Consider the following 23,716-nt stretch of genomic DNA (forward strand, 5'->3'; position numbering starts at 1 on the left):
CAGATAGGAGAGTGCTGTGTCACAGAGTGCCTCTACGCATGTTTCTGGGTGCAAGACTTTGCTTTGCCTTCAACAGCAGAAACCTGTGCCAGCCCTAGTGGGATCTCTTCCCCAGTGTGGGAAGGATGCTTTGTTTATCAGCTGTGTTTATGCAGCTCCCCATACATCTCTATCACCATATTTTTTTTCTTTAGGAAGGATCTTTAGGCTGCATTTCATATATTCTGGTGGTTTTTGCCTAGCCTTGCTGTATGCTGGGTAGTGTCTTGGGGGCTCTATGCTTGTTGCTGTTACAAGGCTGATGGGGCAACACACAATGGATCACCACTTGCAATGGCTGTTTGTTTTAATTTTCGTTTTAATTTTTATAAAATTTTTGAGAAGTCTGTGATTCACAGAAAAGGATTCTTTTCACAGAGGAAATGCAGGATAAGTTAGAAGTTGACAGCTTTCTGTGATTATAAACTAGACTGGACTTTTTTCCTCTAAATAAGAAATTTAGTTTGCTGGTAGGAACTCAGCAGGAGCCAGGGGAATTCAGGTGTTGGTTGCTGATCATTGGCATAGGCAGCAGCTGTGAATCTTCTATCTTCTCCCTGTGAGATGGATCTAGAGGTGCCCTCACAAAGTAGTAGTCTTCATTTCAGGCCCACGCTCCTGGCTGGCATGTTCTTTTTCTTGTGAAAGCCCTGTCTGCCATTACATGCACTTTCTCAGTGCATGCAGCCTGCCTTTTTCCTGGGTTAATGTTGGTGAGAGCTCTGCTGTCTTCTTCAGGCTTTTATGTGGGAAGATTTGCCTTCTTGTTCAAGTTGATATCTCTGTAGGCTCCCTCTGACTGTGAGCCAGTTTATCACCATGGAGATAGGGCCTTAGGAACAGCAGGGCACAGCTTTTTCCAGACATGTGCGAAGAAGGACACTGTAATGGGCTACCCTTGTTTAGGGAGAATGATCTCTGAGTGAGTAAATAATTTGTCGAGGAATGCTTGGCATCACCCCAGGTGCTATTAAGGAGAATACAGATCTTGGATCTCTTCAAGCCTGAGCTGTAAGGCTCATGTAATATTCACTTGCTTTTGAACATGCTCCTTTGCTTGGCTCAGTGTTGGGTGTTGCTGCTGTGACCCAGTCTGAATCACTGTTAACCCGTTTCTGCTTTTACTTAACCTGAGAAACCAAAGCTCCCCTTGCTTTTCTACTCTGTGTAAATATTGATAGTGTATTTCTCATGCTGCCGCAAGAGCACCTTTCAGCATCCTTTTTCTTAGTCTGAGAGCACTGTATTTTTCACCTCTCTGGATCTGTTGCAAGCATTCCCTTGCCTATGGCTGATTGATGCCGCTCAGGCCTGGTTTCCATAGGACACTAAGGTTACATAGTTGCACTGACTTCCTCTGTCTCTCTCTCACCTCTCCCTCTCAGTGATTTTTGCATGCTGACCAGTTCCAGTTCTCCGAGGAGTTTTCAGAGATGCTCCCTTTGATGGATGGAAGAGTGTTTTTGTGTACAGGTCTGTTTGTTAAGCTAGCTTGCACTGCATTTTCACTGTCTCGAATTACACCTGTTCTCTAGTTGGTCTGTGCATGCTGTTTGTGTGCATATCGGTCATTCTTACGACTACATGGGAAGCACTTAAATAGCGCTGGAGGAACTAATCCTCCTCATTCTGCTGCTTACGTTATCATCGTTCTCTTACCTCTCTGACTTCCTGCTCCCTGTGACTCTAGTGTTGGATTTTCATGTGTGCAGGGAAGCACAGGCACTTCCCAGGCCTCAACAGCCTGTGCCAGTGCACACCAAACCCTCTTTGTACTCGCTTTGACCTCCTTTGAGATTTGGGGATGCTTCTCTTTTTGCTTGTCTGGCACTGGCATACTGTTTCTTCCCGTAGTTTTTGGTAGGAGAACCTTCTTGACAATGACTTTGTCTAGAACAGTTTTCCCGCACCTCTCTGCCTTGCTGGCTCCACGTCTGTAAACATCTCTCTGCCCTTGCTAAATACTATGTCTCTTAATTTCTCTCTGTGAGAGTATTATTTAATTTGTAAATGTTTTAGGAGATTGTTTGAAAAATATGATATGAAGCTGTATTTCATTTACTGTAATGATCTGCTAATGCAGGCATATTTCAAATGCAGCCTATGCAGTACTGTGGGTTTTAATTAAATTTTGTCTCTCAAGTAAGCTTCAACAGATAGACAATAACAAGTAGCAGGCAATATGCATACAGAACAAATTCGCTCCGTTTTCTTTTCCAAGGCAATGTAAAAGTGAAAATGGATAGCCCTTAAAATGTGTTTGGCCAGTTCATGATAGCTGCTTTAGTATCATTACTCACTTTTAGGGAGGTTATTTCTTATTCTAACTTAATTAATTTTCTTGATCTCTCCTTGCCCACAAAATAGTCTATTACACTATGTGAAATTTCCAGGGGCAGCCTTGTAAGAATTAGATTCTACTTGAAACTCTGGGCTTCAGAGGTGCAAGGTTTTGAATGCTGTTGTGTTGCTTAATGGATTGCAGCTCATGGAGAGAGATTCCTGCGAAGGTTACAGAACTGAAGAACTGGTTATGAGGTACCCTGCTCCCTTCTTCAGTGGGAAGGCTGTGTGGTTGGACATACCTGTCTCTGGTGGCTTGATTTGGTGTATGCTATCCCTCACGTAAGTAGGTTGCAGGGAAGTAAAAGTAGTGTTGTATTCCATGTTGTTGCACTTAAATTAGGAATAAACGAGTGGCCGGTATCTTCCCTTTTTTTCCAACAAGCTTGGGGTAGATAAGTACAAAACTTGTGCAGAGATGCTTGGTGGGAGGCTGCTGGAAATCGTAATGATACTCCCAAAGGTGGGATTTCTACAAAGCTAAGTTTTATGAGGCTAAAGGAATTCTTTGCTGAATGTTGTAAATGAGTTCCTTTGAGTGTTCGCAGAGCATCACTTCAGGCGCAGAGTGAGATTGCTGTCTGGAGCTATCTTTGAGTTGAAGTTTGTTTTCTGGTAGTTAGCGTTGTTTTTGTTCTCTCTCTGTTTGGAAGATTCTCCATTGTTCAAAAGCGTAATCAGAATTTGTTGAGGAAATCAGTGTGGATGCCCTGGAGTTCTTTAGTTCTATGACTATTTGATTTCTCTTTGAAATACATATTAGTCAGAGATCTGAAAAAAAATTAAAAAAATGTAGATAATAAATTGGTTAGCAGCTGTAAAAGACTTCTGAAGCCTTACAAAGGAGTGGTAAACAATGGGTAGAGCCTTTGGTGCTCCGTTCAGGGATGCAAGTTTGAACCTCATTCTGGATTTATCTCCAAAGCTTTGCCTGCTTAACCTGGCTGCAAATGGATCCCTGTACATCGGGGCTGGGGAAGCGTGGTGGCTGGATGTGAGTGATAGCTGTACCATATCCTCCGGTGGCACTGGCTCTGGGTAGCGACTGGCTGACCTAGAGCAGGTCATAGTTTTGGTCGAAGTTGGATTGTGTAAGGTCTGAGAAAGATCTGAGAGGAATTGGCTTTTGACTTGGGTTTTTGTGGCTGTAAATGCTTGTAAAGCATCACTGTAAGTGGTAGAGACTTGTGTCTGTTACCTCCTCCTCCACAGGGACTCAGTCTAACACCTCCTGTGTTATGGTAACACTGTGTGTTTTGCAAGGAGTACTTTACAGTTCTTTTGGTACATGTACCTGCTGATTGTGTTCTGTGCAGTGGCTGAGATAAGAAACAGCAATCCTGTCCAAGTAAGGATGGTGAGATGGTGTCCTGTGCTTGATGCCAGTCTCTGGGGCTGGGGAGAAATCTTGTACAGACACAACTGTGTCTAAATATAACTTGTCATGAGGCTCTTTAAATAAAATCTGAAAAAAAATTGCTGCTGAGGTTGTTTGGCCCTGTGCCTTCCCTCTTGTTCTTTCCTTGTTCTTTGCTGGAGAGTTTCTTTCCTTTTCTCGCTTGTTTTTATGTAGTGCTATTCAAGGCCGTGCTGGGTTTTGGGGCAGGCAGCTGCTTTTTGGTGACTTGAGGCAGTGTTTCCTACTTCTCTCATCCTTCCTTTAGATCTCTTATCTTTCTGCAGTTCACTGTCACTTTGAAATAATCTAACCCTCTGTAGATTTATAAAGCCTCTAAGCATCCAAGAACCTCAAGTCTTTCGCAGACAAACTTTTCTGGGGCCATTATTCATCTTCTACAGAAAGAGAGGTTTTTGGGGTTACCCCTGGTCAGAGATTGCTAATATCATTTGAAGGGCTGTGACTACTGGAACATCTGGAGGTGACAGATGAGTCCTTGGCTGAGGGATTTGTCTTCTGTGATGACCAACAAGTGCTGAAGTCTGATCTTTGCCTGAGCAGGTAAGTGTTTGGTTTCTGCTGGCTTCTGATACTGCTTCCAAGGTCTGGAAGGACATGTTGGTCCTGAGATCCTGAGAAGTTTGGCTGAAGTTTTAAAAGGGGAGCTTGTGAATTTTCAGCTCTGTGTGCTTTCAGGTAACAGTGGACTTCTGCCAGTGTGGTATCAACTGAAAGGAGGGGCTTCCTGCAGGAGCTGGGAAGATTAAAATACCCATGATGACTAAATACCATGATTAAAATACCGTGATACCATGTTGGACAAAAAGGGGAATGAAGGAACAATGACAAACCTTGTTTAAAAAAGCTGAAAGGGGCAGTTGGGAGAACCAAGTTAGAGTTGGTGCAGAAATGACTGAAAGACTTATGGGAAGCACTGTGCTGGGTTCTGGGTGAACTCCAGGATGAAGCAGCTGGGTTGGGAATGGCAGCATAAACTCTCACTTAACTTCTTCGGTACCTACGACTGGAATGTAGCAAATGAGATGGCAGTCTTTAAAGGTACTCCATCTTTCCAGGATCCAGGGAAATGCAGGCAAATAGTAGCAGGGAAGAGTAGAACTAGCAGATGCCTGCATGAATGCAGTTCACTTGGAAAGTCTCGATATTACTCTTGTGAAGAGGAGCCCTTCAAATGTCTTGGGTGGAAGGAGAAGGAAGTTATCAGGAGGGGTCAGTATGTGAGTGAAGGGGATGTGGTTGATAGTCTCCTTAGATTTTCAGAATTTTTTATGCGTCAAAAAATCAAACATGAAAGAGATGCACCCCCTTTGCTCTGTGAAACAGAGGCTTTCCTCTGAGGGCTGGCAGTGGAAAATACATTTGACCTATCTTGGTGGAGAAGGTGTTTACTGAAGTTGAGTGCTGGGCAGCATGATTAAATTTTGCAGATGTACTCAGAGCTTGTTTAGGGACTCATTCTCCCACCCAGCATGATAGCAAAGAGATGAAGCAACTTGGCTAGTGGCAGAGCCAGTGCTCAGGAGTCCAAGGCCTGTGCTTTAATGGGTGAGGCTCTCCCTGCCACTTTAAACCTAGGTGCTGCTGGGACCTTTCTGGACAGGGTTAGATTTCTGTGCTAGGGTTATTTGCACCAGTGCTGCTGCTGCTGCTGCTTGCTGAAGCAGGTTCCAAAATGGCCACATAATATCGTAGCAGGAATTTGCAGAAAATCCTGTGGGACCACACAGGAAGCGGGGGACTTGCAAGGAGCTTCAACACAAATACTGAAATCGCAGGAGAACTGGGCATGGGAAGCTCTGATAATGCTCAAGAATGAACCAAAAAAGGGTTCTAGTACAGTGTTTCTTTTATTTTTATCAATAATTCATTTTTAGTGAATTCATTTTTAGTTTAACTCTTTCAAGCTAAAGTATATTCTTACTCTGCTTGTTATTTTTTTCCCTCGTCATGTTCATACTAGTAATGCAGTCTCATTTATTTATGGAGAAATTAAATGAGAAATTAATTCTCATTTATTTATTTATTTGGTTTATTTTGCTCAAGAAGTTGGTAAATGCAATACTGATGAAGGAACCTTGGGCTTTCCTAAGCTGCCTGGGGTGAGGGGAGGGTTGCTGCCCAGGTGGTGCTGGTAGAGTTGGGCTCATGTTGACTTGGTGGGCAACGCCTCCTTAAATCAAATGCCTGCCTTCTTTTATGGAACACAACGTTTGCTTAGCAGCTCACGCTGATAATATAAAGGAAGAACAAATATGACGTTGACCCTCTCTGAGTGGTCAAGTAGGCAGAATTGCACTTTCAAAGTTAACTTTTGGCCAGTAAAGTGGAGCTGAAATCCCTGCTTTTACACAAAGCCCCAGAAAAGGTTTCAGGTCCAGATTTTGGCTTTGTAATTGCTGTGCTGTTCAGCACTTCTGGCAGAAATTTGTCTCAAGTACCATGCTGGAGTTTGTGTTCAGCGTCTTGGTAGGGAACGTGTTGCCACCACCTCGTCAGGGTGTTGGTGTGGCTTACTAGACCCTGTGCTATGGCTGCAGAGAGCATGTGTAAAGATGGGAGTGAGGAAACCAAATCCTGACTGGAAAGAAAATCTGAGTGAGTGAGGAGGGTGGAAGAGAGATGATGAAGTGAGGGAGAATGCAAGGCCATCTAGAATGGGAGGAACACTTGCTCGAATGAAGTGGTGTTGCTTGTTTGCTGGATCTGTTTGGTGCCAGTGCTCCAAGACCCCAGTGAAAGAGTCCCTATGGTGATAACCTGTGTACAAACATACAACACAAGAATGACCCTCCTGCAAAGAGCTTATGATCAAAATATCTCATAAGGTAGTTCCTGCCCTAGCAGTGTTCAGAGGACAGGGTGTACAATTCTTTCTTTATCGAATTTTGCTCCTTTAGTTAAAAGGAGCCAAGCTGAAGAAGAGATGCAGTGAAGAGATGACAATCCATTGCAACTAGGCACCACTTTATATCTTCAATGCTCTTTTACAAACATCAGCTTTCTTAATGCCTCCCTAGGATGAGTGAGATGCATTGTTGCTAGATAAAGAATGTGAAGTTTCTGGACTATGAAATTTCAGCCAAGAGTGGTAATTAAAACCCCTTGTTCTTCTTAATAATGGATATTGTTGATGGCTACCTTGCATGGAAGGTGCTGCATAGGAATAGATTGTGTCATACTGATAGGTTTTAAAAATGAAAAGTGTTCTGGTCTTTGTATGCTTGGGTTTAACGCTGGCCAGCTAGGTTTCTTGGATTTTTTTTCTTTGGAGTTTGGCAGCCGTCTGCTTAAGGGAGTACAGTGCTCTCTTAAGAGTTTATTTGATCTGACACATGACAAATTGTTTCTGCTGGTGAGTACTTCAAGCACAGTCTGTTAGCAGGCAGCCTTGGCTTTGCGGGCGCCAGGGAAGTTGGGGAAGGCAAGGCCGCTGTCCTCCTCTTAGAAAGCCTCAGCAGGAGAAGTGTTGTTTCAGCCCACCCCCCCTTTTGCTGTTTGTTGAATTGTACTATTTGCATAGATTATTAATGTTGCCCATGTGCTGAGTGTTCCTGCAGATGCTGCCTCTGTTTTTTGTTGCACTTTGGTGCGCAGGGCAGGGGAGGAGAGACTGCGTTTCTAGAACCAGACTCAATTGCCATTGAAGACACTTTGTTCTGTTATTTTTTTTAGGGCAGCCTTTTAACTCTGCAGTGAAGGATGGAAGAATATTATTTTTCACAGCAGAATTATAGCTGTTACCTAAAAAGTACATGTCCCCTGTGAGATACTGTAAATATGTTTTTATCTGTTCTATTACCTGCAGTTTCAAGAGTATGTCCCCTAAGCATTTTAATCTTGTTTTTCCAGACTTGTCTCAGGGTGAACAATCACTCCTATTTGCAACTTTGGGAATAATTACAATGTTCATTAATTTCTTCTCTGTTTTTTTTCTGTCCATCTATTGTTGCTTCTAAGAGAGAGAGAGAGAGAGAAAAAAAAGAAGACCCTCAGTAAATCTGCACTAAAACAGAACTGATTCCTTGATTAAAAGGAGAGTTTATCTGTTCTGGAAATATGTTTGTGAGAGAGCATCTCCCAGCCACGCACGTGGACTGATGGTGCACCCGAGTATGCTGGCTCTTTCAGAGCTGTTCGAAAGCGTTTAGGTATGTGGAGCCGACCATATGCTGAGACTGGCTGAACAACTTCTCCTAACCCTACAATTAAAGAATAAGGCGCCAGCAGGCAGCACATTTCCGGGCAGTTACAGCACACCTCAGGCACTGTGATGAGGCAGGAGGCTGAAGGTCAGGTCTGCTTAACTAACTGAGCAGTGCAGCAATCCTCCTGAAGTGCTTTGCCTGCAATGCCTTGCTGCTATCATGAAACAGAAGCTAGATATAACAACAAGGGAAGTAGTTCATTGTATGGCTGTATTTTGTACAGGAACTAAAAGCCAGTTCAGGACTTCTTGTGGAAGTGCTCTTTCCTTAAATTTTTCTTTTTTTTTCTTTCTTTCCTTTTTTTTGTTTGTTTTTTTTTTTTGTTTTTTGTTTTTTAACTTTAGGATAGACTGAAAAGTTTGGACACTGGAAGCCACTACAATTATTATTTTTATTATTCAGTGGCATTAACATAATATTTAGTACATAAATGTTGGAGTTTTTGCCCTTGAAAAAATGTACTGTCAGACTCTGAGGTTGCAAACTCTTATATAGGTGAATAACTGTATCCCTGTGTGGTTTTTGTGGATGCACTGAGATATCTCACTTCCTTAATTGTTCCCTGGATTAGGGCCTCACCAAAACTTTTCTTGGCATGTGATAGCTGTAGGCACTGAAAGTCGGCATGGGGGCTGTCATTGAGACAACCTTGATTCATTTAACAGTTGTATTTGGCAATTCAGCTGTTCTAAAAGCTCTGCAGAATATTTTATCCTTCATGTGATAAAATCTGCTTGCAGGAGAGGACAGTTGAAATCTGTAGTCTTCATGGGAGAAGCCCCTATAGCATAAGTGTATCCTTCTAGCAGGCATGTGATGGACTTTTCTCCCATCATATCATACAGGGAGATGGGATTTATGGCACCACCAGGGTGCAGAGACAGTTCATCAGGATATTCTCATGTTTCAGAGTAGAACTGATGGTGCTGCAGATCCCTCTTTCGTTAAAGCTTAAAGGGAGTAAGTGCCTAAAAATCTACTGTTAGCCCTTACAGCAGACAAGGAGGATTCAGCGTTGTCATACAAGCAACTAGCCATAGAGCAAAGGCCAAGAAACAGAGAAAAACTCCCTATATCCTTTGGCTGCTGCTTCCCACTGCCTAACATATGTCGCTGCTTTTATGTGACTGGGTCTCCTGTTGTTGATTGAAGCTCAGGAGGAGAAACAATGGGTCTTTTCTGGATGAAAGGATGCTGAAGGTAGAAACACAGCTGTTGTCTCTAGAAAGAAAATCACAGAGGAAAAAGAGTTGCTGCTGATTACCCTCTGCTTTCCTCCTCCCTCTGTCTAGTTTTTGGGTTCTTGCCTTTGCTAACCTGATGAAGCTAAGTTGACTTCATCTAGTTGAACCCCAGGGACAGTAATCTGAAGTGCTGTGAGCAGTCACAGGTTCAGGTAAGAGAGCTGTGGTCTTGGAGCATTCCTACTGCTTAGAAGGTTTGAGTTAGAAACTTATTTTAGTCTCAAAAGAGTTAGTCTTCTTTGAGTTAGAAACTTATTTTTCTTTTCCTTCATTTCCTTCCTGCTTCTTCCCCCTTTTCTCTTCCCCCTCCCCCCCTTTCTTTTTAATAATAGTTAAAGAGTTTGGAGAAGTGGCTGTCTGTGTTCCTCCTGGGGAGATTCTCAGTCCTTGGCCAATGGAGAACTGGCTTTCCAAGCTCTCTGCAAGATACTACTACTTTTTTAAAAATGGAATTGCTGGGCCTCTGAAGCCCTTACTCTAGGTTTAGCTTGTAAACTTATCAGCTCCTTTAAGTGCAAATATTATCCTTTCTAGACTCACTACCTAAAGGATTTGCACAGGATTGGTGGATCACTGACCATTTTCATTGGTAGTGTTTCCACCAGCACCTGGCCTGAAACTCCCAAATTGCTTCCTCACCAGTATGGATGCTTTTGTCAAAGATCTTATCTGCCTGATGCAGCTCCAGTCCAGCCCCCTCTGGCTGGATATGCACCACTGTTCTTTTTGGAGCAAGCTGCTGCGTGGTGTCTCGTGTTTGTTGGGTGCAAACCATTTGGCTTGTCCTTCCCAGGCAGCACCCTCTCGTGGGTGCAGTTCCCGTGCTTCAGGGAGCTAGAAATAATCAGAAACAGAACCACCAGGAGCGTGAGCTTGGATCTTGTGACCCCATTAAAGCAATTTTTTGCCTCAGTTTTCACTTGTAAGCATCCTTTGGACTTTGACTGGAGTACCCTTGGGTGGCTTTTTCTGCACAGGATGTCTTTGCGTGGACCCTTCATGCTGCACACCTGGCTGTGTCCTGAATTTGCAGTTAAACTGGCTGTGACAATGTAGACAGCTCAGTCTTCCTTTTTGAGTGGAGCTGTCCAAGGTTAGCTGCTCTTGAGTGCAGATGAGGGGGCTGATGCAGCTCTGACAACATGCAGAGGATCTCATGACTGGTAAGACATTCACTGAAATGTCATTTCATAACCTCTGCTGGAATTCGTGAGACACATTCCCTAATTTGTCACTATGTCATAAGGATTTAAGATTGAGAAGCTCTTTGAAGCATCAGTACCGTCTGTTCTGCGCTGACAAGGTGGAGATGAGCGCTAGTGTGGCTTTTCTTCTCCAAGGAAAATGCTCTTTTTCACAGTTCACAAGCCATAGTTCTACCTTTGTTTGAAGAGACCAGAAGAGTCACAGAGACTGGCTCTCCGTGGGACATCAAAGCGTGCCTGTCTGAAGCAGAGATCTCAGGAACTCAAACTCATCCTTCAGTGGTCTAAGTGGTAAAAGAAGAGAAGGCCTCTGAACCTGGAGTCGCTTGGTAGATCAAAGCTCTGGTTAGTGGAGGCTGAAAAGGCAAAAGGTGGGATTACACCAGGAAAGTCACTGCCCATGCAGATGATCAGGGTCATCTAAAAATGCAAGAGTTGGGCCTTCAGAGGAATCTGTAAAACCTTCTCATATGCTTGAGGACTTTGGCCTGCATCAACCCCTGACCAAGCAGACATGCAGTGTCCAGTGAGTGTGCTTGGCCAGAGCCATTTTGTAGTTAGTGGCTAATGTTTCAAACGTTTTCCAAGACAAAATTAGGCTGTGTTATAGCTGTGATGCAGTGATCTCTGTAATTAAAGGGACACCGCACTGTCACTTTTTGAATTGTTTTTTCTATATATTGCTACAAGTAACTCTTAAAATAGCTCCATCTGAGAAGGGAGTAGAGGAGAAATACATTTTTTTTCAGTTGTGAACTCTATGCAGTTGATGGTGCTTTGCATGCAGGCAATTTCCTGTCATCTTCTCTGATATTAATCTTAAAATAGTGCCCAAGGACCAACTAAGAATGAATGCCAGTCTGCTAGATGCAGCTAGGATCAAGATGCTATGTGGAGATGAACACACAAAGAGAGACTTCTGCCAGTCTGTCTGTAAGCATGTCACAAGCAGAATGGCAAAAACCCACTTCTGTAATGTAGACGTGGCAGATGACAGGAGAGGGGAAAATCATGTTCTCTTTTAGCTTCCTGTGCCTGTGTGTTTAAGTTCTGCATTTGCAGTCTTTGGAGCTCTCTGCTATTTTAAATTTCCTTAGGAAAAAAAAAATGCTAAATGAATGCTGTCTGCTGCTGGCTAGCTGTTCTCCTACTTTTGTTTCAGGTTGTGTAGGCCCTTGTACTTGAGCAACATGTCTCAATCTTTAATCTTGGAATGAAATGCCTAGGTAAAAGAATGGAAATCATCATGAGAGTCCGTTTTATCTTGGTTGTACTGATAGCCTCTCTGTTTTCTCTGTAGTTCATAGCTGTCCGAGGTGTTTTTTCATTAGGTTATGAAAAGCATCCTCTGGTATCACATTAAAACCTAGTGGAACTAGGGAAAAAATAAGTTAAATTTGATAATACCTTTTATCTAAGCATGATAATGTTGCAGCAGACCTTAGTGGAAGAAGACTCGTGATAACCTTGTTGATAAATGTGGTACCTATGTTACAACCAGCGAAACTGAGCCCCAGAGAGGTGAGTGATCTGCCCAGACTCCCACAGGGTGGAAAGCCAGCAACAGTCCTGAGCAAACCTGCTTTGGAGTAACTGACTCTAATCTCCAGACAGCTTGTTAAACCACTTCAAGTGAGAGTCTGAGATCATCTTTTTATGGCTTCATGCAGATTTTGCTGCAAGTGGCCGATGAGGCAGCTTCTGGATGAGTTTGGCTCGTGAAGCAGATCAGTGTGGCCCTCCAGCTTTTTGACTTGGATCTTGCAACAATACTGGAAGTGTGAGAGAGCGCAACCTACTTGAAAGGGAGGTCCTGAACTGGGCATCCATCCAACTGCCCTGTACAACTAATCCCGTACCCTACAATTCCACGTTAATCATCATGAATGATGGCTGCCTTTTTTTTTGCAGTGCTGAATAGCTAGAATGTGGTTAGTTTTGTTTGCTGCCTTTGTTGCATTTGGGTGCCTGCTGTGACTGATGCCCATGGGTTGTCTTTGAATAAAAGCTGTCACCTCAGCCACACGTACTGTAGAGGAGTGAGGAAATGCATTTTTCATAAACTTCGCAGCTCACTGTTTCTCACGGATCGATAGGGCTATTAGGAGAGGTCCTTTGCCTGCTTTCACAGGCAGTTTTTGAGCTGGTTGCAGGGTGACTCCTGCAGCGCTACTGAACCAGTAGGTTTCCCTGGCTCAGGAGAGGCAACAGTTCACAAAAGAAATCTCTGCGCTGGGATGGACCCAGCAGGAAGGATGTTAGCGGGGATGGACAGAATGCAAGCGTTTGGGCATGGGGGCTCAGCAAGCTGTGCTGGTGTTGCGAGAGAGCTGTTGGACTCCTCTCTCTTGGACTGAGGCAGAGGTCAGTGTTGGTGCTTTTGCATTTAATCTGCCTACGCTTGCTGGTGGCAAGTAATGAATGTTAAATAGTGCTTTTTCAAGCCGAATGCTCTACTGATGTGTGGTAGTTGACTTGGCTGGGAGTATGCCTGCTTTTAGAAAGAGGGCCTGGCATCCATGTGGGTAGATGGATTCTGTATTTTTCTCCCTGTCTTGCTGTCTAGCTCTTTCAGAGGATGTCAGATTTAGTAGTATAAAATGTTCTACCAAAGCTGGACCAGCCTTGAGAAAAATACTCACGGAGGCAAGCAGAGTAAGGGCATGGCAGAAGGTCAGTGGCCTGAGATGAACACTTTGAGACCGTCACCCCTCTGGGAGGGACAGGAGCAGCATCAAGTAGCTGCCATGTAAATACAGTTGGCATATAAATGCTTTGTGGTAGTGCTAGGCCTCTGCTGAATCAGTATGGCAATACAGAGGTCTGGAGAGAGGCAGCAGGGAGGAAAAGGAAAGCGAGGGGCAGTAAAATGGGTGATTTTCTCAAACAGGAGCTACGAGAAAGTTCAAGGTCATGCAGGGGAGAGACTTCAATGGCAGACTAGACATCCTCACTGCTGTGCCCCAGGCGGTGGTGGGCAAGCGTATCGTGGCCATGCACGGTGTGCACGAGCATGTCTTTGTGTGTGCATGTGCGGTAGAGCTGGCGTGAGGCTGCAGATGTCGGGGCAGGTGGTGCGGTGAGTGCGGATGTGTGTGGAGGAAGCGTATGTGCTGGTGGGGGAGTTGTGTACATGATACATCAGCATGCAGGGTGGTATGTATTTTTAGAATATTGAGCCTGAATTTTGCATATTTTTTTTCCTCCTCTTAATTAACTCTCTTTGTAGGTCTGGAAGCAGGGAAGTAAATACCTGAAGGGAGGTGATTTTTTGATACGAGAGAACAGCGGAAACTTGGGAAGTACAAAAAGCTCTGTTTCCATAGACACTGGATTATGCCAATTAAATCTCTGGCTATTTGTAGGCCCAAATATATCAGGACATTAGGATTCTTAAGACCCTGAGTAGTATGATGTGCATTTTCTTTCGAGAGCCCAAATTGTCCAGAAAGTGTTTGCAGCCCATTGGCACCTCTTCATGCTTGGAGAAATATCCCTTTGTTGGAGGGGAAAATAAAAATACTCCAAACCCAGGCAGCCTCCCAGGTAAGTCAGGACCGAAGCATCACCTAGAAAATAGAGGCTGATAGAAATGATTGGTTACATGTGAGAGGGGAAAAAAAAAAAAAAAAAAAAAAAGACTTTGTTTTATATGCTATATGTGGTGAAATGCAGCAAGGAGCAGGAGAAGGCAATGGGTATAGGCAAGCAGAGAGGTGTCTCCAGCTGAGTTTGGAATGATGGAGGGCTGATGAGAGAAGGAAAGGTGTTCCACATGGCTGAGGTTGCGGAGAGGCTTTCTACCCAAGCAGTGGTTGGGCAGTATAGCCGGTTGAGAAACAGGTCTCAGAAAGGGTTGTGTGGAGCTTCTCCAATGTTCTTTTTTTGAAGGTGTTTGTTCCACAAATCTCTGCACATCTCCTCTCTACAGGCAAGTACTAAACTGGTACAAATCTGAGCTGCTGCGCCGTGACACAAAACTGAGTGTACTCCTTCACCCCAGAGCTGGGCATGTCTGCAGAGTGAGGATGTCGTGTGTTGAAGGCAGGCACAGAGGCCTGCGAGAGAAGCTGTTGTAAATTCGGATGAATAAATTATTTATAAATAATAAATGATAAATTCAGTCTTCTGATCTCTGAGGCATGGCCTGATTTTCTATGCTTCCATTTTGAGCAGAGCAGAAAATTCCCCTTTCCTGGATCTGGAGCTTTCCTATGCTGTGGGTGCTTGGACCATTTTAAATAAGTTGGCTGCAACCCTCAGGCAGCTGGACGCTGGCGAAAGCAGACTGAAGAGCAGCAGAAGATGGGCATCTTGGCGATCCTTCCTAATGAGCTACTGGGCAGGGCCAAGACGGCAGTTCAGAGAACGGAGACAGGAGAGCGCTCTCGCTGTTCCGCAGCCAGCGCTGTCTCGTTCAGACTTCAAACTGCTGAAGAATAAAGTGATGCTTTTGCCCGCTGGAGAATAGCGTTTTCTATGAATGCCAACATTTCTGAAGGAATTTATTAAGTACGTTTAATTAATAGGCTAAATGATGTTTAATGTTGAACTGTAAGGTTGTTTGTATACACAGTGTTTTTTAAATAACTAATTAGATTTGGAATAACGCTCCAAAGGCCTCGTCATGACTATTGGTGCCGCTTACATGTCTGCCAGGAATATCAAAAGGACGAAGCACTTAACGGCTACTGAATCAAGGCAGCGGCTTTCTTCGTGCTGTTTCTTGCTCTTGACAAGGGGCTGCTGACAGGCATTGGGAGCACCCCTGGGCATTTGCCATGCCCTGGTCACCCGGGTTCCTCATGGGTGCCTTGGCATGCCATTCATGTAAGGAAACGGCCAAATACAGTCTGACATCAACGTTTGCCATAGAAACCTGATGTAAAAATCAACTTTGAAAACGTTCTTTATGGCCTGAGATAGCACAGCCTTGCAGGCAAGTGGACCCTTGCCTTTAGTAAGGGCTGTTCCACTGGAACAAAAGTTATAAGATGAGATCTGGAATGGTCACTACATCCTGCTGTGACTGCTGATGAAACAGTCGGATCTGATGTCACTGCCACCTGAGTGTCTCTCCATATCGACAAGAATGTGTGCCATGGGCGACCTAGCAGTAGTTGCTGGTGGCCCTGCCTGGACACAGGTTGCCTCTGACCAAGGTGTTTCCTCAGCATTGCAAGGAACAACCCTTCTAAAGCTTCTTGGATTTGCCTTGTGGGGAGAGAGAGCAGCAGTGTGAGGTCTTCTGCTTCTTCTGCTTTCCTTCATGATCCTCCTGGAAACTCTTCATGACATTTGCCCTCCTCCCCCTACCCTGGATGGCAGCTGAGCCCAGCTGGTGTGCCTCAGGCCCTGCTTCTTGCTATGGTCAATGGCAGATTGCAGTTCTTCCTCTTCCATGGATGTGAGCTCTTTGAAGAGGCTCTGTCTGAGCAGGATCTTGTGGGAAAGGGCTCAGCCCCTGCTTAGGGCTCACATGTGCCTTGGGTCTGCAATGCGAACAGGTGGTGGTGATGCAAGGGAAGCATGGGGCTGCTAGTGGAGCTGGGGAACGCTCATGTCTGTTTACTGTGGACTACAGCAGCCTACAAGCAACTGGGCTGCAGACAAACTGACACTGTTGCGAACATTAGTTACCAGGTGTCATTTTTTCCATCTTTGATATGCTGTATATTGTCAACTCATCTGTCCAGTGGCCTTTCTTGTAGATGCGTGGGAGATGTAGGCAGAGGTGGCACTGCAAAATGTAATGCAAAAAAAGGGATAGCTGTGAACAGCTGAGGAAATGTGCTGCATCCCTGATACTCTGCTGTTCGCAGCTTGGGCAGAGCGTGCATGTGTCAGGAGCTGTGTCGCTGGGCGGCAGCAAGCTTGTTTGCCCAGCGATTGTGCTGGGTCAAATCACCGTGGTCAGTTAGACTAGGGCAATGCAGCCGTTGTCCGTAAATGCTGTTCAGCAGGAGTCAAGGCAGCAGAAGAAGGAGAGGTGATATCAGATGTGTTGGAGGAAGAAGGATCTAGTGAGGAGGCTCTCAGTGCAGTCAAGCAGTTTTGCAGTGCTCCTTGGACTCTGCTGGCCCCCACAAGTCAAGCATGCTGGAGCAGAGCAAGCAGATGGTGGTGCAGAGGCCCGAGCTGCTGATGCCTCTGTCACCTTGCTGGCGTGTCAGTTATGGCACCTCCTGTTGCCGGACACACAGGTGAATTTGCTGTGCCTCCTTGGCACTCGGCAGCACTTGCGTGGAAGAAAGACGCTGCGCAGTATCTTAGCTGAGTTTCTGTCAGACAGGCTGAACGCTGATGTTAGCTGAAGGCTAAGCAGGTAGCCCATGGAGGTTATTAATATTTATTGTTATTATTTGTTGCTGGCAGTTATAAAAGTTGCATGATGCAGCATGAGCTGCCGAGCTCTAACCAGGCTCCGTGAGCACACTTCTCCCACGGTTATCCTTGTCCTCCCTCCTCCATGCCTTCTGTTTGGTTATCACTGCCTTGTGTTTCAGCCCTGGTGCTTTATGAGCTGAAGCGCATGCACTACCTGGCCTGTGTGATGAAGAGGGACAAGCTGGCAGAGCCACTGTTTCCCTGTGCCAGAAGTTACAAGCCTATCTGCCTTGCCTCCTCTGCAGAGCACCCATCACCCTTGTCGACCTCTCCGTGCCTTGAAAAGCTCTGTGTGAGTACCCTCGCCTTCCTCCTCTTGATACGTTCGTCATGCCCATAAGAACGTAAAACCAGAGAGTTGACTCTCTGTCAAAGCTGTGGGCTCTATAAACCTGTGCACAGAGATTGCTGCCTTGCTGGAGCTGTTTAGTCCTTTCTGAGTATCTTGGAGAAAGGAGAGGTTGGAGCAGCCAATAGCTGGGACATGAGTTTCCTCCCCAGCCCCTATAGGAACAGCAGTCTGTAATGTCTGGGGTATTGCTCACAGTTAGTGCTGTGCTTTGCTGGGCCTCACTGTTTCTCCATCGTCTTCCAGGAATGGTTGGTTGTGGAATAAGGTGCTAGGGAGAGGCAGGAGGAGAGAGGGGACAAGGGAGTGTGAGAGAAGTGCTTATCCAAATGACCTTATGATTCATTTCTTGGCTGCCTTTTAGCCTCTTGGACTAGAAATTTCTTTGTGCATAGGTCCAGATTCCGAGTGATTTATCTGCTGAAGGTCAGAGCAAGACCTGCTGCCTGGGGACATGGTGTTTCTAAGCAGTAGAGGTCTAGCAATTATTTATTCACGTAAACCTAAAAGCGTGGCCTCCTTGCTCTGTGGGTTTTTTTGTAGGCAGCCAAATATGGGAAGACATTCCTGCAGCTTTTTCCTTGTGTAAGGGTGCTTTTGACATGCCACAGCCCAGTGCTGGTAGGAATAAATGAAGAGGAGCAAATAATAAGAATAAACATTTTACTGGTGCTTGTATAAGCAGCATTAGCAGCATGGTCTGTATTGCAGTTATGCACCCTTTCTACTGAAATCTTGCATAGCATGAGATTGTGTTTGCTATCTTCCCTTTCAGAAGGGCACGTGACGCCTCTGGCTGAAGTCAGCCCTTTTAGCAGATCAGTTCCTGGCTCTTAGTGCTGTGCTGACCCTTAGTGAGGTGCCGTGCCTCATGAGAGCTGGAGTTGTTTGCAGTTTTTGCTGGAGATAAGAATATGTTTTCCTGCCAGGCATGACAGAAGAGCAGACCAGGCGAAAGCACCCTGAATGCAAGAAAAGTGGGTGCCATACATTGAGTAACAGCAGTAGGTTGCTTCATTGTTCCCTGTCCTTGCTGTGCCCCCAGCAGGTTTTACGGCTCCCTGCTTGGAGGCCAGCACCTGCAGGTACTGGGTCAGCTTTTGCACCGTTCTTGCCATAAGCAGCGCACTGAAACATCAGAACTTGAGTTAAACCAGGCGCAGCCTGTGTCAGCTCAGCGCAGCGTGTCCATTCCCTGGTGAGGTCTGTTCCCTGCCCTATTTCTGTCCTGGGAGAATCAAGGACGAACATATCAGGGCTCCATCTGGAATGTTTGCACAAGTCCCTGAAGGAAGCTCCTCTTCATGTTTTGTTTTGCCATTCGAGGCTCTTCTCTTGCTTTGCATAAAGTGATAGGTTCTTCATTATTTATTATTCTGGTTTTATATTATTAATCTTTATTCAGATCCAGTTATTTGATCTGTCAAGTGCATTCAGGTCTCTTCCAGCATCTTTGTAATTTTAATATTGGCTTTAATTAAGAGGAAAATTCACTGCTACCTCTTTTTGGAAGTGTTACTGATCAAAACTCTGCAGAGAGGGAGGGAGCTCAGACGAATGCATGGGATAGGGGGATGTATGCGATGGGGACCCTGGTGCTTTTCAGGTGCCTGCCAATCGGTTGTGCAGAGCTGCAGGAGCTAATTCTGGGCTTGCACTGAGGACAGATGCAATTAGTTGTTGGGCCTCATTTCCAGAAGGAAAAAGCATTAATGGAAGACGAAGTTAGCTCTAAAGGGGAACAAGAGATCAGAGACTCTGAAATCCTGTTCTTAGTGAAACCAGTGGGGAATGCTCTTGTGTGTATGTTTATTTTAGTATGTTAAAAAGGGCTCTTTGAGTACCTCTGCTGTACAGATGAAACCTGTTGTTGCACAGACAGTCCCCTGTCCAGCCCTGGGTGGATTCAGCATGGACACTGGGTTATCACTCTCTGGCTTCTTGAAAGAAGTCAACAAATAGAGGCTATCTGACCACCTGAAATACTATTTTGATGACCTCTTTAAACATGTGAAGCACAAATTCAAATTCCCTCAGAAAAATTTTTATGGTGATGTGTGGGGAGTGAATGAGAAGTTAAAATCACTGTTCTGTAATGTTCTTGGCATGCACAAGAAAGGGAGGTTTTCTATGAATCCCAGTAGCAGTCTTGCAAAGGTGGTGAGCAAGCCTCAGTAACTCGTTGCAGTTCTTGCAGCATCTTGCCCTTCAGCTGGCGTCTTCATATTGAATCCTCTGCATTAAAACTTGAAGTTAATCATCTCCAGTTAGTCACGTTTGGAAAGACTGGACCTGTGCTCTCTCTTATGAGGGCCAATACTGGACTTTTAGTATGGTCAAGTTACATTCTCATGGCTCCTGTTTCTACTGGAAATTCAAGAAATCCTGTGCTTCATGCTAGAAACCAAGATATAATCTCTGCCTGGTCTCAGGGCAGGGAAGGCTTGAGGCAGATCTTCAGGACTGAGATCTACCGAGCAGATGCATGGTCACCTATGCCCGATGTCCACCAGAACATCACTATTTCTAGGCTGGCTTTTTTTTTAAAAAGCTTGATTTGTATTTCTGAGAGCCTCTGTGGCTCCAAGAAGCTGAGAGGATGATTGTATTTGCAGAATAGTCCTGGTTTTGGAAGCACAGGGCTGTGAAAACCCAATTGTAATGCACTGGGGTACTGAACAGTACAGGCAAATAATCTCCTGTGGTCTCCTAGTAATCCTTTGTCTGTCCTCCAGTTGTCTCTTCTCTTGTATGCAGACTGAATTTCAGACAAAACCTTCCTCTTTGTGATGCTGTGCCGACGGTAGAACCCATCAGAGGCGGAAGGAGTGCCGAACGTGGGATCTTGAGTTAACACTCTGTGTGCTTTAAAGGTTGTGTCCTACCTGCATCTCTTCAGTATGACGTCCAGGGTTGCCCATGTATCTTTAAAACAGTTTTCTGAAGTGGTATTATCAAACTTTGGCCTGAACCGAAGAGGTTCTGAGTACTCGGAGGTCTTGTCACCAGCTCAACTGAAGGGTGTTTGGGAATGCATTCCTTCATTTCTTTCATCATTTGATTTTTCTCTAGCGCTGCCTTATGATCAGCAAGGGGAACTTTGTGAATAATTTGTGCTTGTAGACAAACAGCGCTATTGGTGCTTTTGTTATCATTGGTCATCTTGATGGAAGGTGGCTGAACAGATACCATGCCTGAACTAGTAAATTTTCAGATGATTTTGCAAGACTCCTGTAATTCCAGTATTGCTCCCTTGATCCGTAGATGAGAACAAGGATTAGCTTATTTTTATTACTTCCTGTTGGCCATAAAAAAGAGCATGATGGGGGCTGGAGAATTCTCTGGGATGTTTGTGCGTTCTTATAGAATAGCTGATCAGAATTCAGATGAGGGTGCAGACAGATTTATTGGAGTGACATAGTATACACAGCGCGCTTTGAGTTAAGACATGAAAGAATGGTGTGTTCCCAGCAGCAGAAGGCATTAATGAAATATGTTCCTGTTACTGAATTCCTTTGAACTGCCACCTATGACTACAGCAACTGCATTTGCTGAGCTGCACAGCACTTACTGATGCGCAGCTAGTAAAATCAGTAAAATGTCTCTGCTAATAGAGAACATAATGGCAAATGCTATTGTTTCCGTAGCCACCAGTATGGAGAGACGTTTCTGGAGTTGTGGAGCAGAACTTTCCTGTATTGAGATGCTGATAATGAGCCACGCCATGAGAATGCAGTCTGCTCTAACGGGAGGATTGCTGCCGGGAACAGAAGCTTCTTTGAATCTGACCCTTTGCACTTTTCCTAGTACCTGATTTTCTTTAACAAAAGAGGATTATTGAAAACGATGCCCCTCTTGGCACAAGGGGAATTTGCATTGGCCTTCGTCCCATTGGGCTGCGGTGCTGGCAGGCTGCGGCTGTGCATGGCTGCTGCTGTGTCCCGAATGCGTGTCCTTAGATGAGTGCAAATGTTCCCCGTGCAGGTGGGGGGCATAGTTACTACTCTTTTTTGCTTTGCAGGCAGGAGGGTCATTTCCAAAAATGTTTAGTATGCACATGACATTTGATCTGAAAATTCTCTCCACCCTCTGCATTTGTCTATCTTGTTGCAAGATGTCAGCCTGTGCAGGAGATTTAACTCCCCCCTTTCATATTAGCTCTTTCTATCTACTTGAGACCTAAGGAAACTGCTAATTGTTGTGCAGATGTCATATGCCAGGCATGAGGTTGTAGGCTTTAAAGAGGCTGTATTGTGATCTGCTATCAGCCTTCTCGGTACACGTGAGCTCTATTTTTATGGAAGTGCGAGTTTTCTTTCAGCCACTGCGTTGTTGAATTTATTTCTTCTATTTCTTTCTTTTTAGTCCTAGACTTACTGTTCAGGTTTTAGGGGTGCGTTTATTTTTCATTGTCTTTGTTTTGTCCTTTGTTTTATAACTGAAGAAAATCTGTTTCCTATGGGAAAAGCATCAGTTTGCTTTGAGATCAGTTGGGAACAGTGATTGTATATCTTGCTCTTAAGTTTGAGGTCTTGACTGTGGCATTAGCCAGACAGGCACTTACATTCTTCGCGAATGGATGGAGTTTGAGCCCATTAGTAATATTTGTGGTTTTCCAGCTTAGAAAATTGGGTCAGTTGTAACCATGTTGCACTTGGCAGTGTCCGAAGTGAGATGGAGGCTTTGTCCAAAAGTTTCATTTGTCTGTCTCCTGAAAATGGAGAGCTGCTATTTTTTTTCTGGTTATGTTTTAATAGGGTTTTTAGGTTCTTGAGTTGGCTCTTTGACCCTTTAGAAATGAGGAGGACATCAAAGGAAGATGTCTGGTGCCAGCTCAGAAACAGAAGGTGTTACTTCAACACACAGTGTAAATTAAACTGTGGAACTCATTGTTAAAGGATGTTGTGGGTGTCAGAAGTTCAGATCCATTCAAAAAGCAATTGCACAAATTCATAAAAGAAAGCCCTTTCTCTTTTTTTAAATTTTTAAATTTAAAGATAGGTCTGCTGAAGGTTGTTGAGCTCGAAGATGCAAGCTCTGCAGTTTGGAAACTCTGGGTTGGGATCTTTTGGAAGTTGCAAAAATACGTCAGAGAATTACTGTTATGTGCTTTCCCTGTCCCTCTGCTTTTTCCTGGCCATCTGCCCTGACCACTGTGGTGGAGTGGTTCCTTTCCCATCCCAAACACTAATTCTTGTAGCTTTTTTTCTTTAAGCCGCTTTATTATTTATTTATTTATTTATTTTTATTCCTTGTCCCCAAAGTTCCTCCTTGTGGGATGATGTCCTGGAGTGGCAGGAATTGCCATTGGCTGCATCCGTAATGCCCCAGAGTCACTAGTTCCTTCATTAGACAGTGGTGGTGTGATCCAGCTGTAAGGTGATGGTGTTGATGCAGGTGTCAGTGGTGCTGGATGGCATCTGATTCTCCTAGTCTTTGGGAGAGGAGAGGAAAAGAGTTCCCACTCTGCTCTGTGTTCACTGTGCTCTGCCGCTGGCTTTCAGGGAACAAGTAGGACCGGTCTTTCTCTGTTTACTGGTCATTAGAGCAGAGATGCCAGGCTGGGTGGACCTTTGAGTTGATCCAGTATAGCTGTTCTTGTAGGGACTTGTAAACTGTGGTCCGGAGATGGCACTGAGCAGAGCTTCCGTGTTTGGAGATAATCAGCTGAGTCTAGGAGCATTTGGTATCCTGGGTTTCTCTGGCATTTTCATGAGACAAGACTTCTTGCAGTTGGTAATTCAGGCCAAATCCTTTCTGGCACCAGGGGAAGTTTGGCCAAAGAAAAAAATGATGGATTTTTGTTCAGCGAGTATCATGACAACTCCAGTTAAAGCATGTTTCCTGCTTGTGGGAGTAGAAGGTAGTTGGTTCAGAGGAGGAAATCAGATGTGATGCACCATCCTAATGCACACTGGAGATGGATATGTAGGACTGTGCACATATGCGAGGGAAGTCTTTAAAACCTGGATAGGAGTTGGAGCAGACTTGATGGAGGGATGAGTAATGAAGGAGTGTTTGAACGGAACTAATCAGTCCCATCTTCTTTCAAAAGACTTCATTGAGTTTAATTTAGCAGCATGTAAATTTAGAGCCAATCAAAGGAAATACTTCTCCACTCTGTGCTGGCAGGCTGTGCAGTTCGCCGCCGTAGCGGGGGAATGAGTGAGCTGAACACTGTGGAGTGATTTAGCGTCTCGTGTTGCAAGGCAGTGGTGGGGGGATGTATGTATGTGAGTGTAGCTATACATGTGGCAATGAGGATAATTAAACCTCCACTTCCATGAAAAGGTTCCATTAAAAAGAGCAGGACTTTTTTTTTCTTCCTCTTTTTTTTCTCCCCCCTTTGCCATTCGACATGTGGCTGGTTGGCTGCTTCATGGTCCGCTGCAGCTTTGGGCATCCCTGGCTCCTGAATGTGCAGGTCTGGGGAAGCGGCAGTCTGCGCAGGAAGGGAAAACCTTTTGCTACAGAAACTGCTGTGTAAATCCTGCTCAACTGTGCAAATGTTGTTTTTTCTCAAG

The 23,716-nt window shown here is 44.7% G+C and overlaps 1 protein-coding gene across 5 annotated transcripts in view; it reads left to right on the plus strand.

The window, feature by feature from the left end:
* Positions 1 to 23,716, plus strand: part of SIL1 (SIL1 nucleotide exchange factor) — a 113,605-nt gene that overhangs the window by 7,210 nt on the left and 82,679 nt on the right. The window contains exons 1-2 of one of the 5 annotated variants that reach the window (XM_062587146.1): positions 3,933 to 4,342; positions 16,963 to 17,135. The exons of 2 other annotated variants lie outside the window; for them this stretch is intronic. Coding sequence is in view for 1 of the 3 variants with exons in the window: in XM_062587149.1 (XP_062443133.1) it covers positions 4,744 to 4,840 (97 nt within the window). In the remaining 2 variants the exon portion in view is untranslated. Of the gene's footprint in view, positions 1 to 3,932; positions 4,343 to 4,686; positions 4,841 to 16,962; positions 17,136 to 23,716 lie in introns of those variants that run through there. 2 more of the 5 variants (XM_062587145.1, XM_062587149.1) reach the window with 2 other exon arrangements.

This window comes from Rhea pennata, chromosome 14, assembly GCF_028389875.1.
Source record: "Rhea pennata isolate bPtePen1 chromosome 14, bPtePen1.pri, whole genome shotgun sequence".
Taxonomy (NCBI): Eukaryota; Metazoa; Chordata; class Aves; order Rheiformes; family Rheidae; genus Rhea; species Rhea pennata.